At 49.4% G+C, this 26,650-nt stretch overlaps 2 protein-coding genes across 4 annotated transcripts in view; one reads left to right on the plus strand and one right to left on the minus strand.

Moving 5' to 3' along the window:
• The window catches only part of HUWE1 (HECT, UBA and WWE domain containing E3 ubiquitin protein ligase 1), a 119,340-nt gene extending 117,638 nt beyond the window's left edge, over positions 1 to 1,702 (minus strand). Inside the window, exon 1 of the mRNA XM_048487617.1 lies at positions 1,583 to 1,702. The gene's annotated coding sequence lies outside the window, so the exon portion shown is untranslated. The remainder of the gene's footprint in view (positions 1 to 1,582) is intronic.
• A 211-nt stretch (positions 1,703 to 1,913) lies between these two features.
• LOC125428150 lies at positions 1,914 to 25,208 on the plus strand. Of its 3 annotated transcripts, none has more exons than XM_048487845.1 (10): positions 1,914 to 2,385; positions 3,529 to 3,626; positions 7,155 to 7,328; positions 9,370 to 9,527; positions 11,814 to 12,012; positions 14,084 to 14,180; positions 16,569 to 16,740; positions 18,640 to 18,792; positions 21,698 to 21,825; positions 24,520 to 25,208. In XM_048487845.1, exons 1-10 carry the CDS (start codon positions 2,311 to 2,313, stop codon positions 24,583 to 24,585), a joined length of 1,320 nt encoding a protein of 439 aa, XP_048343802.1. In that variant the 5' UTR covers positions 1,914 to 2,310; the 3' UTR covers positions 24,586 to 25,208. The 3 variants fall into 3 exon arrangements, with proteins under 3 accessions (XP_048343802.1, XP_048343803.1, XP_048343799.1); XM_048487842.1 differs by lacking the exons at positions 1,914 to 2,385; positions 3,529 to 3,626 and adding exons at positions 4,802 to 5,171; positions 6,101 to 6,304; XM_048487846.1 differs by lacking the exon at positions 3,529 to 3,626 and having other exon boundaries at positions 1,914 to 2,412.
• Positions 25,209 to 26,650: the final 1,442 nt, after the last annotated feature.

Raw genomic sequence — 26,650 nt, forward strand, 5'->3', positions numbered from 1 at the left:
CCAGCTGTTGCCTTGTACTGCGTACTATTCTTCAACTGCCTCAGTGTTGTTTTTAGCACCAGCTTGCACAACACTAGGAAACAGATGTAACCATGTCTGCCATGTCAAACGAAAACACCTGCTGATCAGTCAATCTTATCTTGCTAGGTCTACGCTACCAAACATGTCCAACTTTATTTCTCCTCAGATACTAATTTCTACATAAAGAGTATAAGGAGACGGCACCCATATGGGGGACACTTTTGTACCACCTGTATAAGTAGGCACAAAAAAAACCATTTAGCAACATGTTAATGCTACACTTAACCTAGAACTAACATTAACTAATGCTGTACCAGACCCTTTCTAGCGTAATTTCCATTTCAAAAAATCCACCAAATTAGGATTCAGAGTAGCTGTGGTCATTGAGGCACATGTAAAAAGGGATTTTTAAAGTTTACTTTAATGGATAGAAAAGCACATTTCTATACAAACGTTCTTTCAAGTTCCATGAGGCCTCAAATGAGGAACAATAAAACTTTCTGTGGATGTTACAGTACAATGCCTATTTGGGGGGGACTGTGATTTTTGTGCAGCAGCAGCTCAAGAAACCTCTGTACCATTTCAGGTTATTTGCTATGAAAAACCAGTGACCAGCCTTGACACTTTTCCAAGAATACTTTCATTTCAGGGCAATTCCTCCTCTCAGCTCCAAAGATGCTTGAAAGCAACAAGCAACACAAAAGAAGAGGAATCTGGTGAGAAAAAGGCAGCCTGCTGTATGCACTATCTTAGGGAGCAGGTCGACGTTAATGGCTGCATATATGACATTAGACAGCAGATTCTCAACATTAAATTATAAGGGGCAGACCTCAAAAGGTTACCAGCACCCTTACCAAGAGAAACCAGCTTCAGCCCTGGAAAAGTAGTTAAATTCCCATGGGTCAGCAGACATCAAGAGGGGAAAAGCAAAAGAAAACGGCTTTTTTTTAAACATCCAGAAAACCGAGACCAGAATGAAATAAAAAGGGAACTAGCTGAGGCTGCAATCCTGTGCAGAGTTACTTGGCAGAAGGAACTCAGTCGGACTAGCCTGAGCGTAAATGTGAATCGGGTCCCGCTTTTAGCCATCTTGTAAAAGAGGTCCAGATCATCCTCCCCCCCCCCCCCTGCAGTTTCGACGGGGACAAGGCGGACCGCAGGGCGGCCTCGGACACACAAGAAAGTTGTCCCGCGAAGAAGGAAAGGCCGAGCGGGGTGAGGATGCCGGTCTCGGGGCAGCTCCGCCTGTCCTTGCGGCGAGGCGTGGAGGGGGGGGGGAGGGTAGAGAGCGGCTTCCTGCTGAATCCCTCGTGGGTGGGAGGGGAGTTCCCGCTTAGTCAGGCGGGCCAAGGCAGGGAAGCCCCCCCCCCCACAACCGCCTCCCTCACCCCGGCCTCTCCTCACTGGGGACCGCGCAGGCCCCATTGTCCCGCCTCAGCGCCCACCCTTCTCCCGGTGCGGCGCCGAGGCCTCCCGCGCCGAGGCCCTCCTCGGCTTCCCCGTCAGCTCAGGCTTGGCCTCTCTCCCGCCCCGCTGCCGCCGCCCCACGCAGCACAGGTACCTGCTCCGACCAGGGAACGGACAAGGGGTGTCAGTGCCGTCCCCCGCTGCCTCCCGCCGCCGCCATCTTAATAGCAGCCCCCCGAGCCTCAAGCCCTAGCCAAATCGCGCGAGAACTCACCGCCGGGTAGAGCCGGGGGAAGAAGAGACGCGAGAACTGAGAGGAAGCGCCAGAGCCGACGAGAAGTGGAAGGAGGAGGAGGGCGAAGCTAATGATGGCGGAAAGTAGGGTCTCGCGAGAGCCGTGCTCGATCCCGCGAGATGAAAGGGGGAGGGGAATTCTCGCGAGATTTTAGTATGGTTCGTCCGATGAGTGGGCTTTTCCTTGCGAGCTTGAGGGCTGGAAACAAGGCACCGCCGGGGCAAATGGGCTTATCTCAGAAGAGCGTGTGATTATTAAAATCTTTTTTAAACAGCAGGTATCGCGGGAACCTGACATACAATCCCGCGAGAATTAGACAGCGAGGTCACGCGAGAGTTCTGGCCAATGCTTTAATCGAAGCAGATCAAATTTGGTAGGACGCCATTAAGCGGATAGGAGTCCATCCGCCCTGACCATTTACGCTTGAGAAAAGTAAATGCTTCCGTTGACATACTCAAAAGACTGCCTGGCGGAAATGGCTGGGCCACCTAGAACAAAGTCCCGTGAGAATTTCCAGGGCCTGTGCGAAAGGGCGAGATTTGGCTGGGGAATTCTCGCGAGAGCGTAGAAAATGACGTCAAGCGGAAATGACAGTCGTTTCCCCTGAAGGGAACGAAGAGCGGCGCGTGCACTCTTGCTGTGAAGTATCGCGTGACTTGGAAGTTCCGTAATGATTCATATGTGTCTGTGTATGGAAGTATTGAGTTAATACCATTGTAAAAAGAATTCATGAAAACAATATTTTTGGTTTAAACAGGATTTTGTGGTTTGACGACTACATAACTCTCAGTTGATCTGTAAACAAATACAAAGAATAGAATAATTGGATTCGAATAATCAGTTTCCCAGTCTGAGCTAGTGTTGCCAACTCCAGGTTGGGAAATTCCTGGAGATTTGGGGGGTGGAGTCTGGTGGGATATGGGGAGGGGGGGAAATGTGATGCCACAAAGTCCATTCTTCCAAGCTATCATTTTTTTCCCAGGGGAAATTATATCTGGAGATGTGCATAATACTGGGAGACCTTCAAGTTCCCACCTGGAGGTTGCCACCTTTACTGATTACTACATAGGGCTTCCCAAACCTAAACATTAGATTTGGATGTGAAGCCTAGAAAAGCCATGTTTTTTGTTGGGGAGGAGAGGGCTCAGTGGGGTACAGTTTCATAGAGTCTGTCTCCAAATCACCCATTTGCTCTAGGGGAACTGATCTGTGTAGTCTGGAGAGGAGTTGTAATTCCAGGAGATCTCTAGGTTTCTCCTAGAGATTGGCAAGTTTGCCTCTAGCCATGGTGATGAAAGCAGTCCTCCAAATTCAGAAGCAATAAATCTCTGAATACCAGTACTAGAAAACAATGTTTGGAAGGGGCTTCAGCCTCTATGGTTGCCCTCCAGAGGAATGAGTTGACTTCTTGTGTGTGATAAGATGCTGATGGTCCCTTGGTCTGTTTCATTGAGGCTTTTTTTTTTGTTAGTGACTATAAGGTAACATCCCTGTGGAGTTTCCTCCCATCCCATAACTCCACCTTTCTCAGGCACCACCCACAAATCTCCAGGAAATTCCCAAGCTGGAGGTGGGAACCCTAGAAGATGGGGGTAATTGCTCCCTTTGACAGGTAGCTGTTCTTTAAGGGAACTGTCATGATTTTGCCTTGGATTGGGGGGCTGTAATCCGGCAGTCGTTTGTGGATTCTTTTCCCATCCAGCACTCCAGCCTGCTAAGTCTCATCAGCTTTTACTTCAAGTGAAAATAGTACAGTTCTCTTAGCAAAATAAGTGCCTTTTAAATTTCATTGTCCTCTCTTCCAGGAGCCACTGGTAGAGAGATGCTTCCTAGTCAAACCCCTCAGGTGGAATCTTAAATCCTTTGTTTTCACCTTCCCAGGAAAACTCTGCCCTGCCATGAGGTAAATCTAAGCTTTTGAATTCTACTGGTCAAATTTGAATGGCATTTCCTGGGATCAAAGCCCTTTACCATCCTTGTGTGACTTCTTTGTGTGACTTCCTTGCTTCATCAATAGAATCTTTCCATCACAGGAACATACCTTTTTGGCTATTATTATGTGGATTTTGAAAAGGCCCTGGACAGGTACCAGTACTCATAAGGCCATTCCACAAATCCTTCTATACATCCCCCATCAGCTGTTCCTATCTACGTGCTCTTTCTCTTGTTGAATGGGCCAGGACAGGGGACAAGGATCAAGGCTTGGGAGAGCCTTGGAAAAGGTGGCTGCGCTCTCTGTACCATCAGAACAACCCCAACACCCTAAAAAAAACCTCTCACTTTGCACATTCAGGGGGAAAAAAGTAGAAAAATAATTGTTTATAAGTAAATATTGCTTCCAACCGGTGCTGTAAAAATGCTCTGAATTGGTTAGGGACTTCCCCCACTCCAAAGCCCTCTTGTTATTGAAGTTATTCTTCAATATATTTAGCAAAAAGCCTTTAATCATTTCTGGGAATCCTAGGCACACCCATAAAATCCAATTTGAAGTAGCTGTTCTGACCTTTGCCATTTCTACTGGATGTCAAAAATAGCACAGCTGTGGCTCAATTGCTGCAGTGGAAGGGTGGCGTGTGAGGAAGCCCTGCCTGAATCCTGTAGAAACCTATTCATATTTCCAAGTAGCTGTATGAGGTGTGGGATGGAATAGTACTGTAAAACTAGCAGAATCAAACCTACATGTTAAAATCGGCCTTTGATCTCAAGACCTCCGGATGGAGAAACCAAAAGGCCATGGAAATGTACCCAGGACAGGAAGATGCCCAAATAAGGCACTTCAAATGTGGGGGGGATCGCATGGCAAGGGGGAAAGTTTTCTTGGAGACTAAGAACAAAGACCTAGGTGACTCTATCATGGGCTAAGCTAAGAGAAGCACCTCTGGGCTGGATGTCCCGAGAGATCCATAAGAATGTATTCAGCTGAGCAATCTCCGTAACTGCATTCATGTTTTATTTCTTTGTTTTGAACTTTTACAATAAATCTTTGAGAATTCAGCTGGTTGGAGTTATTGGAGAAAAGGACCCAGAATTTTACTGAAACAGGCTTGGCTCTCCCGGGCTTGGTTTCATGATAAGGTGTTACAGTTTTACAAAAATAATAAGTACCAAGATGTACAAAAGCCAAGTCAGGGCAACTCTGACTCCTTGAAAAAGATATTTCTTGAAAATAATACAAGGAAGCCGCCTAGAGGAAGTTGTTCAGTTTTTTGCCAGTGGGGGGCACCAGACACCTCCAGAAACTCACGGATTCGATTTGCAAACTCTCTTTGAACCAGTTCAGCCATGCAAACTGCCTTGTTTGCCGCTGCATATGCCCAAGATTACAGAGAAACATTTGTGCAAAGGGGGCAAAATAGAAACAGACTCAGTCACTTCTGTGATCAGTGGTGGGAGACAGTCCATGTGGTTGTATATCTATGAACAAAATTGCAGAGGTGGGGCTGAGAAAGTAAGTGGGGCAAAGGGAAATTGCTCATCGTTAAAATTCCATTGCAGTTACCAAAGTTGCAAACCTCCAGGTGGGGCCTGGACATCTCCAGGAATTACTGCTGATCTTCGCCAGACATAGATTGATACCCTGGAGCGAATGCCTGCTTCGGAAAGTGAAATCTATGGGATTAACACCCAAGCTCCCCCCACAAATTTCCAGGAATTTCCCAGCCCAGAGTTGGTAACTGGTATCTAATTTCCCTTTCTTATGAGCTTCCTGGCTCATTCAATAAAGAGGTTTAGATTTGAAACAAAATGTTATTGTAGAAAAATGTATTGATCCATAGATTTAACTGAGCTCACGTATTAACAATATGAGTGATTGTCTAAGTAAACTGAATTTTCCTGGCTAATAAAACCCAGTTAGCTGGTTGTCGTGGGTTTTTCCTGGCTGCGTGGCCATGGTCTGGTGGACCACGGTCACACAGCCCAGAAAACCCACCACAACCGGTTGAATCTGGCCATAAAAGCCTGTTAGTTCCTCCCAAAGCAATACCCTGTTATTTAGTTCCTCCCAAGCTAAGTACCATATCGGGCAACAAGTGCTCTCCAACATTTCCAGACTTGGGCGAGTGTTTCAGCCTCTTCCCATGTAATATGCAGTGCCTTCAGGTCTTGCTCAAATTCTCCTCCAGGTGTTTTGGGGGCATCCTTGCTGTCTGGGTTATAATTTATTTAGAGCACAGGCTGGAGCCCCTTTAAGAGAGGTTATGCTAGTTGAATGAGCTGACTTCCCTGTCCTCAGTAGCCCCGCCCTTAAGTGTTCACCTGACCTTCATCTATAAAATGGGTCCCTGGGAGACCATGTGAAGTTGTTACGCTGTCCGTTCATTTACTTAAGATGGGCAACTTAGCAGGGTTGCTCTTGTTTCTTTCTTCCTGGCCTAGACTTTGGTCCCTAGTTGCTGTAGACCCTGGAGTGCTGTCCCACGGGCGTAGCCGCTTGCAACGGGTCCATGAGCTAGCTCGGCACCCCCGCTATGGTCTGTGCTGGACTAGGGCCTTGGGGCAGCTGGATGTAGGGTGCCAAGAATTGGATGAGGAGTGGCAAAGCCGGATTGCGCTAGCGTTTGCCCATTGCCACCTTGAAAGGTAAGCCTGGAAGGGCCCCCGGGATGGAGGCAAGGACTTAACCTCACTTCTTTGCTCGGGCAGCCAGTCTCCATGTGGTGAAAGCACAGCTTCTGCAGCTGCGACTGGTCTCCAGGTTACAGAGATCAGGTCACCTGGAGAAAATAGCGACTTAGAAAGGTTGGCTCTATGGCAGGGGTGTCCAACTCTGGCGCTTCAGATGTTCATGGACTACAATTCCCATGGCATTGGTCATGCCAGCAGGGGCTGATCGGAATTGTAGTCCATGAACATCTGAAGCGCCAGAGTTGAACACTCCTGCTCTATGGCATTGTACCCCACTGAGATCCCTGTACTCCTTGGGTTGCCAGCTACAGGTTGGGAAATACCTGGAGATTTTGGGGGAGGAGCCTGCGGAGGGCAGGTTTTGGAGAGGAGAGGGATATCAGTGGGGCAGGATGCCATGGGGCCCACAGCAGCCATTTTCTCCTGGTGAATCAATCTCTTTCTCCTGGAGATCAGTCATCATAGCGGGAGATTTCCAGCTGCCACCTGGAAGTTGGCAACAGTATAGTGATCATGATGTACTTGTATCATTCCTGGGCATATCTTGGCACTTTTCAGTTGAGGATGAGCAAAATGGTAAAGTCCCTGCCCTGAGGCATATCTAGTCTCAATTCCAACAGAAGGGAAAACTGGCATGTGTGAGGATGGTTAGTACCACCCAGTGCGGTACAGCATAAAAGGAGGGCATATTATGTTGCCTTCAGTGCCAAAATATGCCAAGACTGTTCCTGCACTTTCCCTTCTGCTTCTCTGACAACCAACATTCTGTGACTGATTTCACATCGGGGGGTTTTCTCCCGGGCAGGTCTGGCAAGAGTTTCCCACCCTGTGCCCCTGCCAGCTCGATCCAAGACTGCACACAGGACATGGACCCGGTGGCCTTCGGCGTGTACACGGAATTCTTCACCCATGCGCAGAGCATCTGCTATTTCCTGCAGAACGAAGCCTGGCAGCAGCGAGCCCAAGATACTGTCCTGAGGTCAGGGAAAACAGGCCTTCTTCCTCTACGCAGCAACAGCACTTACCTGGAACCCATTGAATAAAAAGATAATATACAGGGTTGTCTGGGATGAGGGAAGGGTGACAAGTTTCGTATATGGAGTCAGATACAACCTCCAATGCAGGTATGCACACTGCATGAGAGGTCCCACACATGGTGCGCGTGGGTGCTGTTGTGCCCTTTAACACCTCTCCTAGTTCATGTCATGTGTTTTGGAAAGTGAGAGGGCCAGATTTCTGACAGGGCTTCTGATGCTGGCAGGGGCTGATGGGAATTGTAGTCCATGAACATCTGGAGAGCCGCAGGTTGCAGACCCCATGATGACTGAGGGCCTAAGTAGACTGTGCTGATCCTTATGAACCAGGGTCTGATTCCATATATGGCAGCTTCAGATGTGTGCATATCTGTTGGTAACTTTACGAATGAAACACAGGACCAGTACCTGGATCAATGCGGTGTTTGTAAAACATTTGGCAGTACACGGGTTGAACTGGCAGCTAACGTACAAAGTGTGCATGGATCGTGTGCCCTGGGAGCAGGGCCAGTAGAAACCTGGCGCGAAAGTGAACTGTCACTCTGAATGTAGAGAAGCCCGATTCAGGCCTCCCAGCACAGCCGGCCTCTGTATTTCCAGCATCGTTCTACAGTTGTGAGGATTGATAGCATTTTTTAAATTTTCTTTTAAAGAGAACTTGTAAAGGTCATTTCCACTTTGACCCAGGGGTGGTACCAACAGAACAGATAGAGCCCTTGGTAGGTTGGAGTTGCCCAGGCCACTCCACTGGAAAATGCAGATGCATCATGTGGGCTGAGGCCTCTCTCTGTCCTTGTTAGCAAACTGGGGCATGTTTTTCAAAGCATCCACATGACATTGTGCTCTAATTGTTCTCTTCTGAGGTTTTCCCTCTCCTCAGTGCCTTATTTTCTAAACCTGCTTTGCTCCAGTCCTTTAGGGAAAAGTATATTCCCAGCTTGTAAGCACACAAGAACAGGAAGGTGCTCGTTTTCAAAGGTCCCGTTTGCATTGGTGTCATTTTTTTCCCATCAGCCCCTCCTCCAACCACCATTGCCCTCAACATACCATTGGAGAGCTGTACAAAAAAAGTCTGCATATTTTATAGTGCTACAGCAATTAACCCTGATCTAGATAGCTCAGAGTAGCCCAATCTCGTCCGATCTCAAAAGCTAAGAAGGGGTGACCCCTGTTAGTATTTGAATGGGAGACCACCAGGGAAGCCCAGGGCTGCTATGCCGAGGCAGGTAATGGCAAACTACCTCTGTTAGTCTCTTGCCGTGACTCAGGTGGCTAGCCCGATCTTGTCAGATCTCAGAAGCTGTGTGTCAGGATGGCAGCTGTGGGGGTTGGGCTCCCTGGGGGAACGGTGGCTTTCAGCTATGCAATGCTTTTGCTACTCTTGTCTTTTTCCACAGCTGGCTTATCAAGTAACCTTGGCTGTCTGGAGATGTTGCGGGGAACTGTTCTGCTGAGGGGATTCACATGTGGGGAGGGGGGAATTAAAAGTACAGTCCATAATAGCTCTGGTCTGAGAGCTTGATCTCCAGAACAGTCTCCTGTTGCTTTCCCGTCACTTGCAATAAAATCTGAAACTTTTGAAGTTGGACTGGTTCATTGTCAATGCAGGGGAGTCCTAACCCTGATTAGTACTTGGATGGGAGACAGTGGAAGAAGTCTCAGGAATGTCTCATGCCTTGAAAACCCAAATGGGTTGCCGTAGGAGGTCAAGCTGTAACTTAAAAGCTGTAACTGGCAAAAAGAAAAAAGCTGTAACTGGCCAAAAAAAAAGGTATTAGCAGTTTTTAGAAATTCCTCCAGTGGTGCTACATGGAAAATTGCAGCTAGGAGAAGGTGGTGGCAGGAGAATGTGCCATATTTCTGCGTGCGGAGGTGCCATTTCCTGCGGATGGGAGCAACATGGAAGCATGCACATCAGCTGTGGTAGATTTGGACCTACTCCTTGTGCCCTGCTGAACCAGTACTTGTTCCCTTTCTTTTTACCAGACTCACTTCTGCTTCGGAGGACGTGGCCCATCAGCTGGAGTCCACCAACCAGCTGGCTGAGGAGACTGCCCGTGCGCAGAACGCCACCTTGCGTTCCCAGGAACGGATTCTGCAAGATGGAGAGCTGCTGCGGCAGGTGCTGCAGGATTCCTCCCAAGGTATCGCAATGTGCCAGATGAGGAGGACAAGGGACAAAGCTGAGAGGTGTACAGTTGTGTGCCAGATACCTGAGAGGTCAGCCTCCCAGGTGTATCTCTGCCCCTTGTTTCCCACAGATGTAGGCAGGAGAAACCACCTTTCTTAGACAGGTTTAGTGCTTATGTCTGTGTCAGGATGCCATTTTATGGGCAGGGGGCGGGGGGATAGTGCTGGGAAAAGGCTTTGCTTTGTGCCTTTGTTTCTGCAGGTGTTTTTCAGCTGGACGTCCTTGGCTCCTTGTGGTGAAGACAAGTTCCCAGCCTAGTCTCTGACTGTGACTCTGTTCTTGGGGGGGGGGGGCGGGGGGGGGATGCTATATTATATTATCACTGGTTCTGGCACCATTTCACCAGAACTCTCTTTTGCTGTGCTCTTTCGCCATGAATAAACTCCTTGTACCCTTCAAGCGAGTTGTTACTGGTTGGGGGGGTTGATATTCGAATCCCATGTTACGGCTGACATGAATGTGGTCACGAGAGGCAAACCAGTGGTGAGGTGCCAGCTCGTGGGCCAATAGAGTGCTGGAACAAACAGGTGACATATCTTCTGGGGTCATGGCCAAAGGGGGGGACAGAGGATCGCTGTCAGGGTATTTTGGTTCAGGACTGGCAACAGCATACCCTGAGATGGGCAGCTGCCAAGGCCCAGGGTTTCTGGGGGAGGGGGGGCACTGCTGCCAGCATCCCAGCCCACTCACTGGCTCCTGTTCTGCTCCCCTTCCATTCTCCAAGCTATGTGCACCGACTGATGCCATTGGAGAAAGGTTTGTGGACCGCTGTGAGCATGGACAGTGTGGGAGGCCTTTTCAGCAGAACCGGAAAGGGCGCACAAGCGGGTGGGGGGCATGCAGATGGTTGGAGGTCATGAAGACCTGCTGGTGAGCAGAGCAAGGAGGGGCCCCTGGGAGGCCTCTGCTAGGGGCTCCTCCAAAACCTGGCCCTGAACCCTGCGTTAGTTCCTTACGAGTGGCTGTGGGGATGATGTCATCCATGCAGGGCAAGTCACGTGACAACCACTCTTATGCTTTTGATCCATCGTTCCGGACTGCACTTTATCCTCACAAGAGATTACGAAACAAGTAGAAGAGTGAGAGAGCAGTTGGCCCACACTTGGCCATTTCATGCTTCTGGCTCCTGGAGCTCTGAGTCTCCCAGGAATTATTTTTTTAAAAACTCAGGCATAGGAGTCAATTTATCTGTTGAGTTTTTAATTAAGAAATGCTGGGATCTCTGGGCACCAGGTGCACGTCTGGTTTGGCAAGTTGGTATTTGAAACAAAGTCCTCTCCTGTAGTGTATTGCCTTTCCCTGGATGATTGTGCACTAAACATAAATTTTCTCAAAGGCAGTATGTCTTTAACATATCGTGAGAAAAAAATAATCAGCACCGCTGGCCCCGGATGCCAAAACAAATGCATCCAACCGCCCATCAGGCTGTTTCCTAAATGAATAATCACTGTTCTAGATGCTTCTCTGTTCTGCATCATCTGGAGTACAATTAATGATGTGGGGGAGAAAAATAAGTGACATTGGTAGAAGCTGGAGACTTAGGCCGCAAACTACCTCTGTTAGTCTCTTGCCGTGACTCAGGTGGCTAGCCCGATCTTGTCTGATCTCAGAAGCTGTGTGTCAGGATGGCAGCTGTGGGGGTTGGGCTCCCTGGGGAACGGTGGCTTTCAGCTAACGACGCCTATGCACCCCCCGGGACCGTTCGCATGGACGGTCCTGGTAGGGGAGGGGAAGACGGTACAGCCTGCGCAGAGGCTGCGCTGTCCCCCGAACGCCTTACTGTCCCCTCCGGCCTTCCAGTTCATCGCACAGGCCAGGGGACATGCCCCCACCCCCACCCTGCGCGACAGCCCTGGAGTCGCAGAGCAGGGGGGCGTGTCCCCTGGCCTGTGTGACAGGCCGGAGAGGACGGTAAGGCGTTCGGGAAAGGGCAGGGAAATGGTGCCTTCCAGCCGTTCGCACGGCAGCGGTTGGAAGATGCTGCTTCCAAAAAACTTTGCTCAGGGAGCGAGGTTCGGAAGCAGCGTCTTCGCGCCGCTCGGGGGTTGCGAGGCCGGCGCTGCTGCAATGCAGCGGCAGCGGCCATGCGAACCCCTCCCCAGGGACGCTGTTTTTAGCGTCCCCGGGGCGCTCTTTACCGCCGGTGCGGAAAGGGCCTTAGATTCTGGATCTAAGTTGTTTAGTTGAATGGAGAAAGGAAGCAAATGTCATCCTGCCAGCTTGCCTTCCCTGTTGGCAGGTATCCGCCAGGCCTTCCAAGACTTGCAGAATTCAGCTGTCGAACAGCGGGTGGTGTTTGCCGAGATCTTCAACCACGTGGCATTCCTGCACCGCTTTGTGGTGGGGAAGTCCAATGCTGTCTACTCTGTCCTCTTCCACCTTCTGAGTGTGGTTGCTGTCCTGACTTTGACCTCTAGCCAACGGACCTCAGGAGCACGGTGAGAAAATGGATGAGGGTGATTTGAATGGACAGTGACAGTGGGGGGGATCTCAGCTTTAGGGTAGGACAGTGAATCCCTGCCTCTGGATTGTCATAGCACCTAGACATTCTGTTGTGATACCTAGTATTTTAAATGACAATTCCATTATAATGTCTCTCACTGATCCTCAGTAGAGGGCAAAACTTATTCCAGAACTTATTCCTTTGGCTTCATGACATAAAAATACATGTCCATGAAGTTCATGTCATTGCTTGTTTATATGTTAAATTCACTACTATTCATTCCCATAGTAGTTAAATTTGTTTTTTTTAGCTATTTGCTTTCTACACTGCCTCAAGTATTAAATTTGAGCTTTCTTAAAGCATAATTAAGTTATGACAAATTGAAGAGAGGTTAGATCATAGTTAGAGGGCAGATTTTTGTTGTGGTGATGATGAGGCCTACTACCCCCCCCCCCTTTACATGCAACTATAATTTTGTCATAGCTTTAATACATTTGTGGGAAACTGTTAAGAGTTCAGAATTAGGTTTTATGGTAGCAACAAGTAGAAAATGCAGTCGTTAAAATGCAAAATCCTAAAGGCTGAAAATGAGTTTGGTTCCTAAATTTTGGGGCTGGCTCTTGGAGCCACAGAAAATGTACCAAGGCCTCCTTTGAGAGACCGTGGAACACTGACTAACTTGGAGGGCAAGAATGGGACCAGAAACTCTTTAGAAATGGCACTCATTGCCTAGGGTTGCCAATCTCCAGGGAATTGCTGGAGATCACCTGGGACTGCAACTGATTTCCAGGCAACAGAGATCAGTTCGCCGGGAAAAAAGTAGCCGCTTTGGTAGCTGGACTCTGTGGCATTATGCCCCATTTAAGCCCCTCCCCTCCCTGCTCAGACTCCACCCCCAAAATATCCAGATATTTCCCAACCTGGAGCTGGCACCCTATTTGCTGACCCAGTTATTGTCAGATCCTCAATGATGGAAACAACACCTTGTAAAGAACAGTAGTTTATTCAGCATCTTGCGAACAGCGTGGAAAAGCCAGAACTGACTTTTCCCCGCCTTGGCCAACACCTGCTGGAGGAAATGAGCAGAAGCACACTACATAATATTCAGCTACAATCCCTTCCCCCCCAAGCCCCAAAGCTCCAAGCGGCCTCAGCACCCCATAGGCATCCTGACGGTTTTCAGCCTGGGGCCAATGTTCCCTGTCAGGTGTTGTTGTTGTTTTGTCTCTACAGGAGAAACTGGCAGAGCTGTGTGGGAAATGAGCTTGCTTCTCTTTTGGCGCAGCAAGCAACAGTTGATGGCTTCAGGATTCCAAGTGCTTTAGAATAAATCAGCCAGACCCTAGCCAGCAAATTATCTCAATATCTGCATTGCTGAATTGGGATTCTATGATTCACAGAATTGTGGGGGGGTTTTCCCCACAAGAGTGTGCAGGTAGGGTTGGTGGCAGTGGGCGCAGGTGAGAGAGAAGGACCTATTGGCAATTTGGAGGGAAAGACGGGGACAAAAAAGGAGGGAATGCTGAATCAGACCCCACGTAGTGGTTGACATCCACACACTTGCTATAATATTAGGGCGTTCTCCCTGCATAAAACAACACAGATCCCTGCCTAGTTGGCAGTGGTGGTCGATCGAATCACAGCTGACTTGTGGCCTCCCTGTAAGGTTTTCAAGGCAAGAGACACAGACAGGTCATTTGCTGCCATTGCCTGCCCCTCTGCACCAGGACCCTGATGTTTAGCTTCCAAGATCTGATGAGGCTCAGCTGCGCTATGTCGGTGAGGGCCTTGTTGGAATACAGCCTTAATTTTTTCCCCACTGAGGCTGCCCCCTCCTCTGTCATTGGCAGAAACCTGTGCCCCTTAGCTCAGAAGTCAACTCTTGAATGTCAAAGCTCGTTTTCTCATTTTGTCCAGAGTGGAAGTTTCCTGTGTGGCCTTCCCTTTCTTTCGACAGAATATCAGAATGCCAAGCTGTGCCCGTGGCTCTTGAATGCTTTTGTGTCTCCAAGAACTGTGGCTGTGAGAAGCCCTCACTTCCTACTTTTTATTCTCCTCCTCTCCAGATTCATCTTGCTGGCTTTGGTCGGAGCCAACATTTACCTGGAAAGCGTTATCTGCAGCCTTCTCATGGGCAACTCGGATGGTGGCCATGACCTGACGGTAGGACCTCTGTTTGCAAGAATGAGGAGGCTGCAGGCTGAGAGTCATCTATTTCTTAGTTTGCTGAACTCGGAATGAAGCTGACAGGTTGGGTGGCTTGAAGTCAGCCACAGGTTTTGCCCTACAGCAGGGGAGTCAAACGTGTGGCCTGGGAGCCAGATCTGGCCCCTTGAGAGGCCTTGTCAGGCCCGGGAGTCAGCTGAGGCAACCCCTCTCCCGATCATTTCAGGATGCCGGGTGGAGGGGGTTGCCTCAGCTGGCTTACAGGTCTGACAAGGCCTCTCAAGCTAAGGTAGCCACACACATACCACCACCACCCCAGTGCCCACCTGGATGAGGGAGTCTGTTGGGGGCTTGCCAGCAGAGGCAGCCACACCTCCTGCCCCCAGGGCCCAGCCCAACCAAGTATAAATATAGCGTACTTACGCTATGTCTGGCTCTCGTAACAAATGTTTTTGATACCCTGCCCTGCAGCATTGGGATGTCATCCCTGCCCTGATCAAGGGAGGTGTCAGCACCACGGCCAGCTTATTTTAGGAGGAAGGGACTGTGCAGTGGAAGAGAGAGGTTGCGGAACAGAATGGAGAGGCTTGGTGAGAAGCTTTGAAGAGTTTGGATTTATGCCCTGCTTTTCTCTCCTGTTAGGAGACTCAAAGCGGCTTACAAATTCCTTTCCCTTCTCTCCGCAACAGACACCTTATGTGGTAGGTGGCACTGAAAGAGTTCTGAGAGAACTGAACCTAACCCAAGGTCACCCAGCAGGCTTCCTTGGGAAGAGTGGGGAAACAAACCCAGTTCACCAGATTAGAGTCCATCACTCTTAACCACGACACCACGCTGACTCTCCAGCCAAGTCTAGTGGCACCTGAGGGACAAACAAGATTTTGGGAGTTTGAGCTTTCCTGAGCCAAAGCTGCCTTCATCAGATACTAGATTTGTCAGACTCTCGAGAGCTCCCACCCAGATTAGTCGGAGGGGCTCCGGGTTTTGAATCTTGCTCTTCTACTGTGGGCGGACTTGGCTACCCTTGTGAAACTGAAGGACCCTCATGGCTTCCAGGGGGCAAACAAAAGTTTGATCCTGAGCTAGTCCTGTCTGAAAATGGGAAAGAGCTATTTGTGTCTTGCTACTGGCAGATGACAGAGGAGCATCAATTCAGGGACAAGCTGGCTTCCTGTCCCTGTCACTCGTTAGTGGCCGAGTCCGTAACTGCGCAGTGACATTCTGTCGGCGGCCTCTTTCTGAGGCTGTTCAGAACCTGGGCTGAGAAAAAAATACTTCTTGCAGCCCTGTCAATCATACACACAATGTCATTGTGCATATAGTGTTTATCTCTTTATTTCATTTATACCCCAATTAGCACCCCAAGGGAACCCAAAACTGCTTATATCTTTCCCCTTCATTCTGTCTTCACAATAACCCTGTGAGGTAGATTTGGCCGACAGAGTGTGCCTGGCTCCCAGTAGTGTAGCACCAATGGGACCGGGTGTGGCGCAACGCCCCGAGTGGAGCAGTGGAGGGGGCGTGGTGTGGCGTTCTGGGGCAGGGGCGGATGGTGCTGCGGCAGGGGCACTGGGCACATGCGCGCCCCAGGCACAGTTCCCCCTTGCTCCGCTTCTGCTGGCTCCAGGATGCCCAGCAACCTTCCATAGCAGACAGGGGATTCAAACTGGGGTGTACCAGATCCTGACACTGTAACTATGCTGTAATGGTGTTTCATGTATAGAATCTTAGCATGCTCCTTACAACAGCCCTGACAGGTTGGTCAGTATTTATATCACCCATATATTCCAGATATGTGTGGGGGGTGGACTAGAATGAGAGGATTCCACTCATCCAAGACCATTTACTCATTCACAGCAGATGCATTTCCAGATTCATGGCTCCATTCATCCCTGTGGTCGGCCTGTTTTCTAGACTATTTGTAAGAGCTTCTTCAACACTGTGCTCATGGACACTGTTCCTAGCAGCTGCCAACCATTTTTAGACATTGGTTGGGGCTTTTGCCCAGCAAAACTGGAGAGCTGATCAGTTGTATAGATTTTGAAAAGGTTGTATTGTTGAAAGCTTTCATGGCTGGAATCACTAGGATATTGTGGGTTTTCCGGATTGTATGGCTGTGTTCCAGTAGTATTTTCTCCTGACGTTTCGCCTGCATCTGTGGCTGGCATCGAGAAAATACTACTGGAACACGGCCACACAACCCGGAAAACCCACAACATCCCAGTTTAAAAAGATTATTTGGCAGCAGCTGGCGTAAAGCGCAAAGATCTTTACTGTTGGGGCGGCGGCTGCTGCTGCTGAAGCAACTTTTTAAAAATCTGCCCAGCCAATCAGCTCTCCATGTGCAATCAGGAGGCCGCATTGACTGGTGTTTCTTTGTCTTAGGAGAAACTTTCCTTCTGGGTAGGGTTGTCCCGCTGGGGCTTTGCTGCTCTGGGCTTGGCCGTGGTGGCTTACTTCGTGTGGTCCTATGAGGATCCCGTCAGGCAGAGCTGGGTGGTGCTGGAAAGCCTGCAGGAGACCCAGGTGGAGTTCCAGCGACTCTTGCAAGAAACAGGTGAGGGAGGAGGGGGCCGTCTGCCTGGGGCTTAGGAGAGAGGTTGTTACTCTGTGCAGCTGGCTGAAGAGGAAGAGAAGTTATCAGAAGTTTTGAAGCCATATTGGAAGGCATCGTTAAGAAAAATGACAGAAGTGTTGGCGGGGAAATGAAGTCCTTATTCTACTGAATTAACACAGTATGCATTGTTTATATAACATAGTGTAACTTTCTGTGGTATTTAGCCTGCTTATGGAATGCAATAGTAGAAACGCCTTGGTATTCTACAATGACTGCAAACCGCATACCAGAAGTGTCCAACTCTGGCGCTTCAGATGTTCATGGACTACAATTCCCATCAGCCCCTGCTGGCATAGCCAATTGGACACCCCTGACCTAGGAGAAGAGTTGGTTTTTATACTATGTGTTTCTCTACCTTTAGAAGTCTCAAAACAATTTACATTCACAATCCTTTCCTCTCCCTACCACAGACAGAGTACTAGAGTAAAATTAAACCTGAAGAGCAGGCCAAGTTTGTGATTCTCAGCAGTATATAAAGTAATAGTTCTGACTAAATTGAGGGTAACATACTTCAAATCAAATTTCAAAAACCTTTAATGGCATAAGGGGTAACATTACAAGGTTAGACATGGATAAAAGCTGTTTATGAAGGAGACAGACAGATGACGAAGAGTTTCAATTTATACCCCACTTTTCTTGACCGTAAGGAGTCTCAAAGCGACTTAGAAACTCCTTCCTGTCCTCTGCCCACCAGGGACACCTTGTGAGGTAGGTGGGACTGAGAGAGTTCTGAATGAACTGTGACTAGCCCAAGGTCACTCAGCAGGCTTCATGTGGAAGAGCAGGGAAACAAATCCAATTCACCAGATAAGAGACCACTCATTTGGAGGAGTGGGGAATTGAACCTGGTTCTCCTGATTAGAGTCCACCAATCTTAACCACTTCGGCCATGGCGTTCACTTACTTATACTGTCCTGTGCTGTGGACAGTGGTTAAGGAGTTCTTTGCTGCATTTCCAACCCCATATTTGGTTGAATGTGATTTTAGTGCAGTCATCCAACTTTTCTTCAAGCGAAGAAATCAACTCCAGATTACTAAACATGTTGATTTAAGACTCCTGCTAAGTGACTTTAAACCAGACCTTAGGAAACTTGATTGAACTGGTATCACTTCATCAAGCTCATCCATCGCATTAAGAATTTTTCTGAGCAGTGATGGTTACTAAACATGGTGTCAAAGATTCTTGCTGAAAAGCTCATATCACTGGATCAATTTCATAAATGAAACAATTAAAAGTCAAAAAATTGGATTTTGAACAAATGTGCAGTTTATTATTTTGAATTTTATTGTTATAATATTCATGCAAAACGCTATTCTGAACAGTGCTTTTTATAGAGTAGGGCAGGGGTCACAGGGGATGAGTTCATAATACGAACAAGACGGTGGCCCCCCCCAAAAAATTTGGGAACCACTATTCTCATGGGACATGTGGAGTCACATGTCCCCGAGCGCATGCCAGCTGATCGCGTAGGGGGTGGAGAATCTTGCCGGCAGGAGCCTGCCATGGGCTGAGGGGCGCCCGGCAGCAACCCAGCCAGGCTGCTCCTTTGGCTGGCGGTCCGCTGGCTGAAGGAGCAGCCTGGCTGGGCCACTGCGGGGTGCCCCATCGGCCCAAAGCAGGCTCCCATCAGCAAGGTAAGTAGGGGGGTGGGGGAACACCTGGAGCAGGTGTTGCCCTGGGTGCCATTCCCCCCCCCCACGCCTCTGACTATTCTAAATCACTGCTGATTCTCATTCTCCTTGTGAACCCCCCAAATGAAACAAAGGAACTCTTTTGCTTGCAGCTACACCGTGAGACTCCTCAAGCGTTTTGTTTTGTGTGTGTGATTTCTTTCCCAGAGAGGCTACTGGCTGAGAGAGATCAGCTGCCTCGTGGTCCGAGGCTCTATGCTGAAAGTGAGGCGTCCTTTGACTCGGGGGTCCCAGAGCAGCTGTCCAGTTGTCAGGATTGCCGAGCTGAAGAGGTGGAAGTCCAGGCTGAAAGGCACCAAGGTGAGTGTGAGGCCATTGGCTCCTGCAGAGGAAGAGAGGGTAGTGTTGGCCTGGAGAAATCAGGAGTCAGATCTCCACTCAGCAGTCTTGGGCAGGTCACCAGATTACCTGGCTCTTCTCTCACAGGGCTGGGCTCACAGTGGTGGGAAGAGCCATCAAGGTAGTGATGCAGATAAGTACTAGGTTGTTACTTTTCCCATTGAGGAGGGGGCTAGCCTAATAAACTTATTACACCAAGAGCAGAGAGCCAAAGCCTCTTGAAGACCCTGGGGCCACGGCTCCATTAGGCCCCCAAGTGCCATGCTGTTGGTCAAACCACACTGGGAGAGTAGAAACTATGGCTCTCAGCATGTCTCCAGGCTCAGCTCCATAGGACTAGGGTTTGGTCTGAGATGCCTGCTTGGTCTACCTGTGCCTCCCCAGATGTTGAGACAGAGCCCTGCTCCAGATATCTCTGCCATCTAAGGAACAGTGGGTAGTAAGGCTGGCTCCAGGTATTTCATCTGCTCAAGTCAGAGGACGCACATCCCAGCCTGGGCCACCCAACCTCCGTCACAGTGCTGGGAGGGATCAGATTGGTCTTGCATGGTGGGGTCACTGGCCTGGGAGGGATGCTGGCCAGAGCTCATGCTGCTGATGACTGTACTATCAAAAAGGATATCGAAGAGATAGAAAAAGTGCAGAGAAGGGCAACGAGGATGATTGAGGGACTAAAGCACCTTCCTTATGAGGAGAGGCTGCAGCGTTTGGGACTCTTTAGTTTGGAGAGGAGACGTCTGAGGGGGGATATGACTGAAGTCTATGCATGGGGTAGAAAATGTTGACAGAGAGAAATTTTTCTCTCTTTCTCACAATACTAGAACCAGGGGGCATCCATTGAAAATGCTGGGGGGAAGAATTAGGACTAATAAAAGGAAACACTTCTTCATGCAACGTGTGATTGGTGTTTGGAATGTGCTGCTGCAGGAGGTAGTGATGGCCACCAACCTGGATAGCTTTAAAAAGGGCTTGGGCAGATTGGTGGAGGAGAAGTCGATCTATGGCTCCCAATCTTGATCCTCCTTGATCTGAGGTTGCAAATGCCTTAACAGACCAGGTGATCGGGAGCAGCAGCAGCAGAAGGCCATTGCTTTCACATCCTGCACGTGAGCTCCCAAAGGCACCCGGTGGGCCACTGCGAGTAGCAGAGTGCTGGACTAGATGGACTCTGGTCTGATCCAGCAGGCTAGTTCTTATGTTCTTATGTACTGTGCATGCGGGGGCCTCACTACTGTCCCAAGCAGGTAATTCAGGGGTGTTGAACTCATTTGTTACGAGGGCCGTGTATGACATACATGTGACTTTGTTGGGCCATGCTGGGGGATGAGGGAGGGGGTTACCTTGACTGGCAAGCCTCCAGCAGGTTCACTAGGCCAGATCAGCGCCAGGGGTGGGTGGAAGTCTGAGAAGGAGCTACTCAGCAGCGGTCGTGGTAACAGCAGAAGCAGTTGAGGAAAAGAAAACACAGGAACCCAGGCGTTGTTCACTTCAAAGAACAGAAGGGTTTTATTCCTTGTTTCCAAAAGTCACAAAACAGTCTGACAGAGTGCAGCGCAGCAACTGTATAACCAAAGCACGCATAGACCAAACTGTTCTGTGCATACATATAGAGACATTCAACCAATCAGGGAGCAGTGATGCAATCACACATGATGTGCTTAGTCATGGTTGCATCACCCACTGAAACTAGGTGAAAGGTGGAGGATTGCATCAGCCAAGCTGTCAAGTAGATTTTGGTGATCTAACTGTCAAGTCCTAACAAAGTCAGCTGGCATGGAGGTGACTTTCCAGGTCAGGTCAGGAGTAGGGGGCTTGGCTTCCTGGACTGGCCATCCTCAGTGGACTGGCCAGGCCAGATCAGGCGCAGGGGATGGATGGATGCCTGAACTGGAAAGCCCACAGCAGGTTCACCAGGCCAGATTGGGAGCCAGGTGGCAGGTGGGTCCCTGGACTGGTCATCTTGCAGCAGACTCGGCAAGCTAGATTGGGAGCAGGGGGGCTAAGTGCTGTGGGCTGGCTAGGCCAGATGGTGAGCAGGGGACGGGTGGGTGCCTGGACTAGTCAGGCCAGATCAGGAGTTGAGGGTGAAGTGGCTGCCTGTTCGGCAAGGCTGCAGGGTGGGTGGGTGTTGGCTCGCCAGGCCAGATTGGGATCGAGGTGGTGTTGCAGGTGGCGTTGCTTTAGCTGGCTCACTGGCCTGAAGCTCCCTCAGGGGGCCAGATCCAGCCCCTGGACCACATGTTTGACACTTGGCCAGAGAACGAGGTCCTGATGGAACAGCCTCAAGGAGCAGAGTGCTTCTCATCGTAACGTCCTCTCTATGAAACATGATGGCTAAGTAGACATAAGTGTCCCATCACTGGATTGTTTTAGGCAATCGGTGCCCTGACCTGGATGGCGCAGTCTAGCCCCATCTCATCAGATTTTGGAGTCCAATCAAGGTCAGCCCTGGTTAGTATTCCAATGGGAAACCACCAAGGAATTCCGGAGACACTATGCAGAGGCAGGCAACAGCCCCCCCCCCCCCTTAGTCTCTTGCCTTGAAAACCTCATGTGGAGTCACCATAACTTGGCTGCGGCTTGACAGCACTCATCTCCCACAGACTATGTTCATCCAAAATGCCAGGGACTGTTGAGTGGCTGGCTGTTTCTTCGGGGGAAGGAGGGGGGGTTGGTTGGTTATTTGTTGTTGGCCAGTGTTTGGCCTGAAAGACATAGCTTAGTGAATTTTGTCCAATTGGCCCTCTTTTCCACATTCCAAGGAAAGAAGGAGAGCGCAGGTGATCCCCTTCTCTGCCCAAGAGCAGCTAGTTTCCCCCAAAGTTCTCTTCTAGAGTATTTAACTATTACAGTATTTCCTCTAAAGTAAGGGCCAGCACCCCCAAGCGGAGAGGACGCTTCCCTTCCCGTACTTCTCGGTCTCCATCACGCCAGCGCGGTCGGACATGGAGCGTGCCTGCTGAACCTCTGACAATCCCAGTGCCGCTGGAGCGGGTAAGTCTATTGCATGCAGATCTGCAGCCAGAATGTTGTGATCATATGCGGGCAAGAGCTGGGTAAACAGAGAAGAACTGGAGGAATGGCTTCCAAGGAGCAATCTAGTTCGGAGATCTTTAGCATGCCTAAGTGCAAAATGTCTGAATTGGCCACTGTCTGGCACCTTCTTTGGAAAATCTGAACACCACCCCTCCAGAGCCTTCTTGAGGCAGCTCACATCTAAAACAGTAAAAAGGAGTCAGTGGCTTCTCTATAGGCGAGAGGGGTCTGAAAGGGGTCTGGCTGCAAAGGGGAAAAGTGCAAGGTAGGAGAAAGTCTCCACCAAAGTACATTCTTCCATCTGGCAGAAAATACTGTAGTTGCCCTGACCGCCCCCACCCCTCTCCAGCCTTCAAAACCCTAGAACAGGGGTGGGCAATTATTTTTTCCATGGGGCCGCATAAGAAACAGAAAATATTGTGGAGGGCCGGGCCAAAAGGCAGGGGGGCCAGTCAGGGTCATCCAGCGGGCCGGATGTGGCCCGTGGGCCATATAATGCCCAGGTCTGCCCTAGAAGCATAATGGTATGTTTGCATTAGCAGGGCCTTAACCTGTATGACGTTACGGCTTAATGGAGGAGCTGTGGCTCAGTGGAAGAGCTTCAGTTTTGCATGTAGAAGGTCCTGGGTTTGATCCCCGGCATCGCTACTTAAAGTTCAGCTGATAAGTGATATGCAAGACTCATGCCTGGAGAGCTATTGGTCTCTGACCTTGATGGATGGATGATCCAATTCATTGTGCAGCCACTCCGTGTGTATTCATGCACTGCATCCCACCCCTGGCGTCACCGTGGAAAGGATCAGGGGGTAAGGAAAGATAGTTCCGTGCTCAAGATCTTGCACAGCTGCTGTTGATCACAGTATAAAATACTGAGCCAGAATAATATATTCATTCATTCATTAGATTTGTATATCGCCCTCCCCCAAAGGGCTCAGGGTTAGGGTTATTCCCATATTCCTACAGAGGTTAGGGATGAGCCCTTGGCTGGGAGGTGGCTGATAAGGCATGCTACTCAGCTGTCGTTGCCAGCTGTGGACTGGGGGGGAAACACCTGAAGCCCGGGAAGGGAGCAGCAAGGTTTAATGCCACAGAATCCATCCTCCAAAGTGGCCATTTTCCCCCCAGGGGAACTGAACTTTGTCATCTGAAGATCATTTGTGGCAGCAGGAGGCCTCTGGAGGCTGGCCACCAATCCAGACTTGCGTCAAGCAAAGCAAAATGAAGCAGGCTGCATAAAATTGTGCATACTTGGCCTAGGAGGTTAAGAGCTCGTGTATCTAATCTGGAGGAACCGGGTTTGATTCCCCGCTCTGCCAACTGAGCTGTGGAGGCTTATCTGGGGAATTCAGATTAGCCTGTGCACTCCCACACACGCCAGCTGGGTGACCTTGGGCTAGTCACAGTTCTTCTGAGCTCTCTCAGCCCCACCTACCTCACAGGGTGTTTGTTGTGAGGGGGGAAGGGAAAGGAGATTGTAAGCCCCTTTGAGTCTCCTGCAGGGGAGAGAGGGGGGATATAAATCCAAACTCTTCTTCTTCTTCATCTGCATAATCCCTCAGATAATTTTCGTTTCATCTGGTCTTGCCAGACATGGATAAAAGATACAGTAGTGTGGAATCTATTCTGTTGTCCCATAAATTATACTCCATCTCCCCCCTCTAGTATCATTCTACAGCTGGAACCACAGCTTTTTCAAGGGAAATGTACAGTGACACAGTGGCATGTGATTGTAATTTGTGTTGTTACAACACACCTGCGTACTTCCACTTGCATGCACACACAGGCTTTGTTGCTTGGGTATTCTATAACACTTAGAAGCTTGCATAAAAGGTAAAGGTACTCTGTGTGAGCACGGTGTCATTACTAACCCATGGGGTGGTGTCACATCATGACGTTTATAGGGTGTATTGTCGAAGGCTTTCACGGCCGGAATCACTGGGGTGCTGTGTGGTTTCCGGGCTGTATGGCCGTGTTCTAGCAGCATTCTGTGGCTGGCATCAGATCCTGGCATCAGATCCTCTGAAGATGCCAGCCACAGATGCAGGCGAAACATCAGGAGAGAATGCTGCTAGAGCACGGCCATACAGCCCGGAAACCACACAGCTCCCCATTTATAGGGTGGTTTGCTATTGCCTTCCCAGTCTTCTGTGCTTTACTCCCAGCAAGCTGAGTCCTCATTTTACCAGCCTTGGAAGGAGGAAAGGCTGAGAACCTTGAGTCGGCCACCTGTGACCGACTTCCATCAAAATTAAACTCAGGCTGTGAGCAGACCTTTGACTGCAATACTACAGCACAAGGCTCAGTGCCTTAGAGTGGGGTGAAATCCTCAGCACTGAGACAGTACAACAAATGTCCGGATTGTATAAATGTTCTCACGATGCTCCGTACATTTTCCAGTCTTTGGTTATGCAAAAGGAGAAATCCCTACTGGAAACAAACTTCCTTGCGGTACCTGCACAGTACTGTTCTTAGCTGGACTTGTTTGAAATCAAATCTGACCTTTCACCCAGTTTAACCTGCATAATTCTCCTCCTGGAAAACCTGGAAGTTATTGGGATTTTGAAGTCTGAGTTGTAAATAAGAGCCTGGGCAAAAGTTTGAAGCCCCCAGAACAGTCCATGTTCTAAGTGACACCTGTCTTGCTTATTCTAGCCTCCCCAGTACAGCCTTCGGAGTCGACGGTGTCCGGCAACCCCACGTCATCCAAATGACATGTAATCACCGTGCACTTGGCCCCAGACGAGAAGAATTCAGAACTTGCGTCTCAGCCTGTGATTGTACAATCTCTTGTAATACAGTTTCCAGCTTTGTAACTGGAGAGTCCGGTTCACTGTTGGAGCAGAACCCCTCCTTAGCCAGGTATGGAGTCGTCTTGTTTTCCTATTTTGGAAAGGAATGTCATTTCAATGGAGACTAGAATGCTGAAGATCTGGAGCGGGTTCTCCTCACTCTTGCTCATGTATAAGCAGAGTTGCTTTCATGGATGCAAATTACCCAAAGCAGACATGCGGTGGCTTTTCCAATCTATATGTGCCTCCTGTGCTCCATTTCACCCCCATGACTTTTCTCTTTTGGGCTAACAAGGATTAAATAGGAACGACTCACGACAAAGACCCTTCCTTCCCTTTTTTTACATAAAAACCATGAACTCACCTCCTCTTCCCGAACTTATTCTCTGCTGAATTGGAACATTACTCTAAATAACCACTTACTAGCCAAAGCTGTCACAGTGCTCAGTGCTGAGTTTAATACATTTTGTCTCTTAATTTTACACTAATAAAAAAGTTCTTTTATAGAAACAGCTCCGTCTTTTTGCTTGGCCGCCAAGCAACAATGTGCAAATCTCACACGACACAAAGAGTCCTCTCCAGTAGAACGGGGGCAGGAAAGAACAACCTTTCCACAGTAGATAAGCTCATTCCTGTGCGTGTCTCTTCTTCTTCGCTGCTGTTCGCTCATCAGTCGTTGGTGAAGCTAAAATTCATGGCCGCTGTGAGCGAGGCAGAGAGTTTGGTGGCTATTTTCTCTGCACAGGAAACAAGGGGGAAACAGGTCAGAGGGTTTAACAGCTCCAGCAATTTGTTTCGCCTTCCTAATTTATTTGCGACTAGCCCCATTTTCTACAAAAGTAACTCCTTATCACTTGGCAATAAAATTAGTACAATTAATAATTGATAATCACAGAAACAGCAGGGCATGGCCACAGGTCTGCACCACCAAGCAAGATGCAAACATCAGCAGAAGACTTGGGCAAATAAAGAGCTTCACCCAGGACCTAAATCTTGGCACATGTTGAATCGCCACAGGGACCATGTTTTAGAGCCAGGATGCCACCACAGAAAAGGCTCCACCACTGGGTGCCAGCTACATAACATTAGAAAGTATGGGTACATTGAGCATGGCCTCAGATGCCAATATTACTTGATGGGGGAGGGCGGTATAAAAATCGGACGGACGGACGGACGGATGGATGGGCAGTCTTCCTGTCCCCTGATCTCAAGCTGGTTAGATTTTTAAAAAATAAAGACCAACTGTGCCTTAAAATAAGTTGGCATGCAATCCAGTCCATAGAAGCCTAGCACTCTATGAGCATGCCAGTTGTAAAGTATGGCAGTCACTGACTCACACTGCATTTTGTGCTATTGGACAGTCTTTCAGGGCAGCTCTATGTACAGCACATTAGAGTAATCTAATCCGGACACAATTAAAGCACGGATCAGTGACAAAGGGGAAGGCAGGGCAGAGAATGTTCCAAGGCAGTTCCCATATGTAGAAAATCAGGAATGGGCAAAGACTACCACAGCCCATTGTTGAATTGTGCATAGTTCCCTTTGTTTTCTAAAAGGAATTGTGCCCCTGGCGCAACAGGGTGGTTCAATCTCTCTCCCCGTAGCCATCAGGGATGGGGCGGCTGTGAAATTCTGGATGCCGCTGAGGGAAGAGTCTTCAGAGATGGGCGGAGAAGAGAGGAGGAGCAGCATCTTTGGTGTGTATGTGAATGAAGTGACATCAAAATTAGAAGTTTGATATGGGGACTTCATATATATTGTGGTCAAAGTCAGCTCTTCCAGATGTTATGGACTAAAGTTCCCTTATAATCCCCTGCCAGCATGATGCTGGCAGGGGATTATGGGAACTGTAGTCCTGGGGGTGGGGGGGGGGGGGGGTGGGGGGGGGGGGGGGTGGGGGGGGGGGGGGGTGGGGGGGGGGGGGGGTGGGGGGGGGGGGGGGTGGGGGGGGGGGGGGGTGGGGGGGGGGGGGGGTGGGGGGGGGGGGGGGTGGG

Source organism: Sphaerodactylus townsendi, linkage group LG03 (assembly GCF_021028975.2).
Source record: "Sphaerodactylus townsendi isolate TG3544 linkage group LG03, MPM_Stown_v2.3, whole genome shotgun sequence".
In the NCBI taxonomy this organism is placed as follows: Eukaryota; Metazoa; Chordata; class Lepidosauria; order Squamata; family Sphaerodactylidae; genus Sphaerodactylus; species Sphaerodactylus townsendi.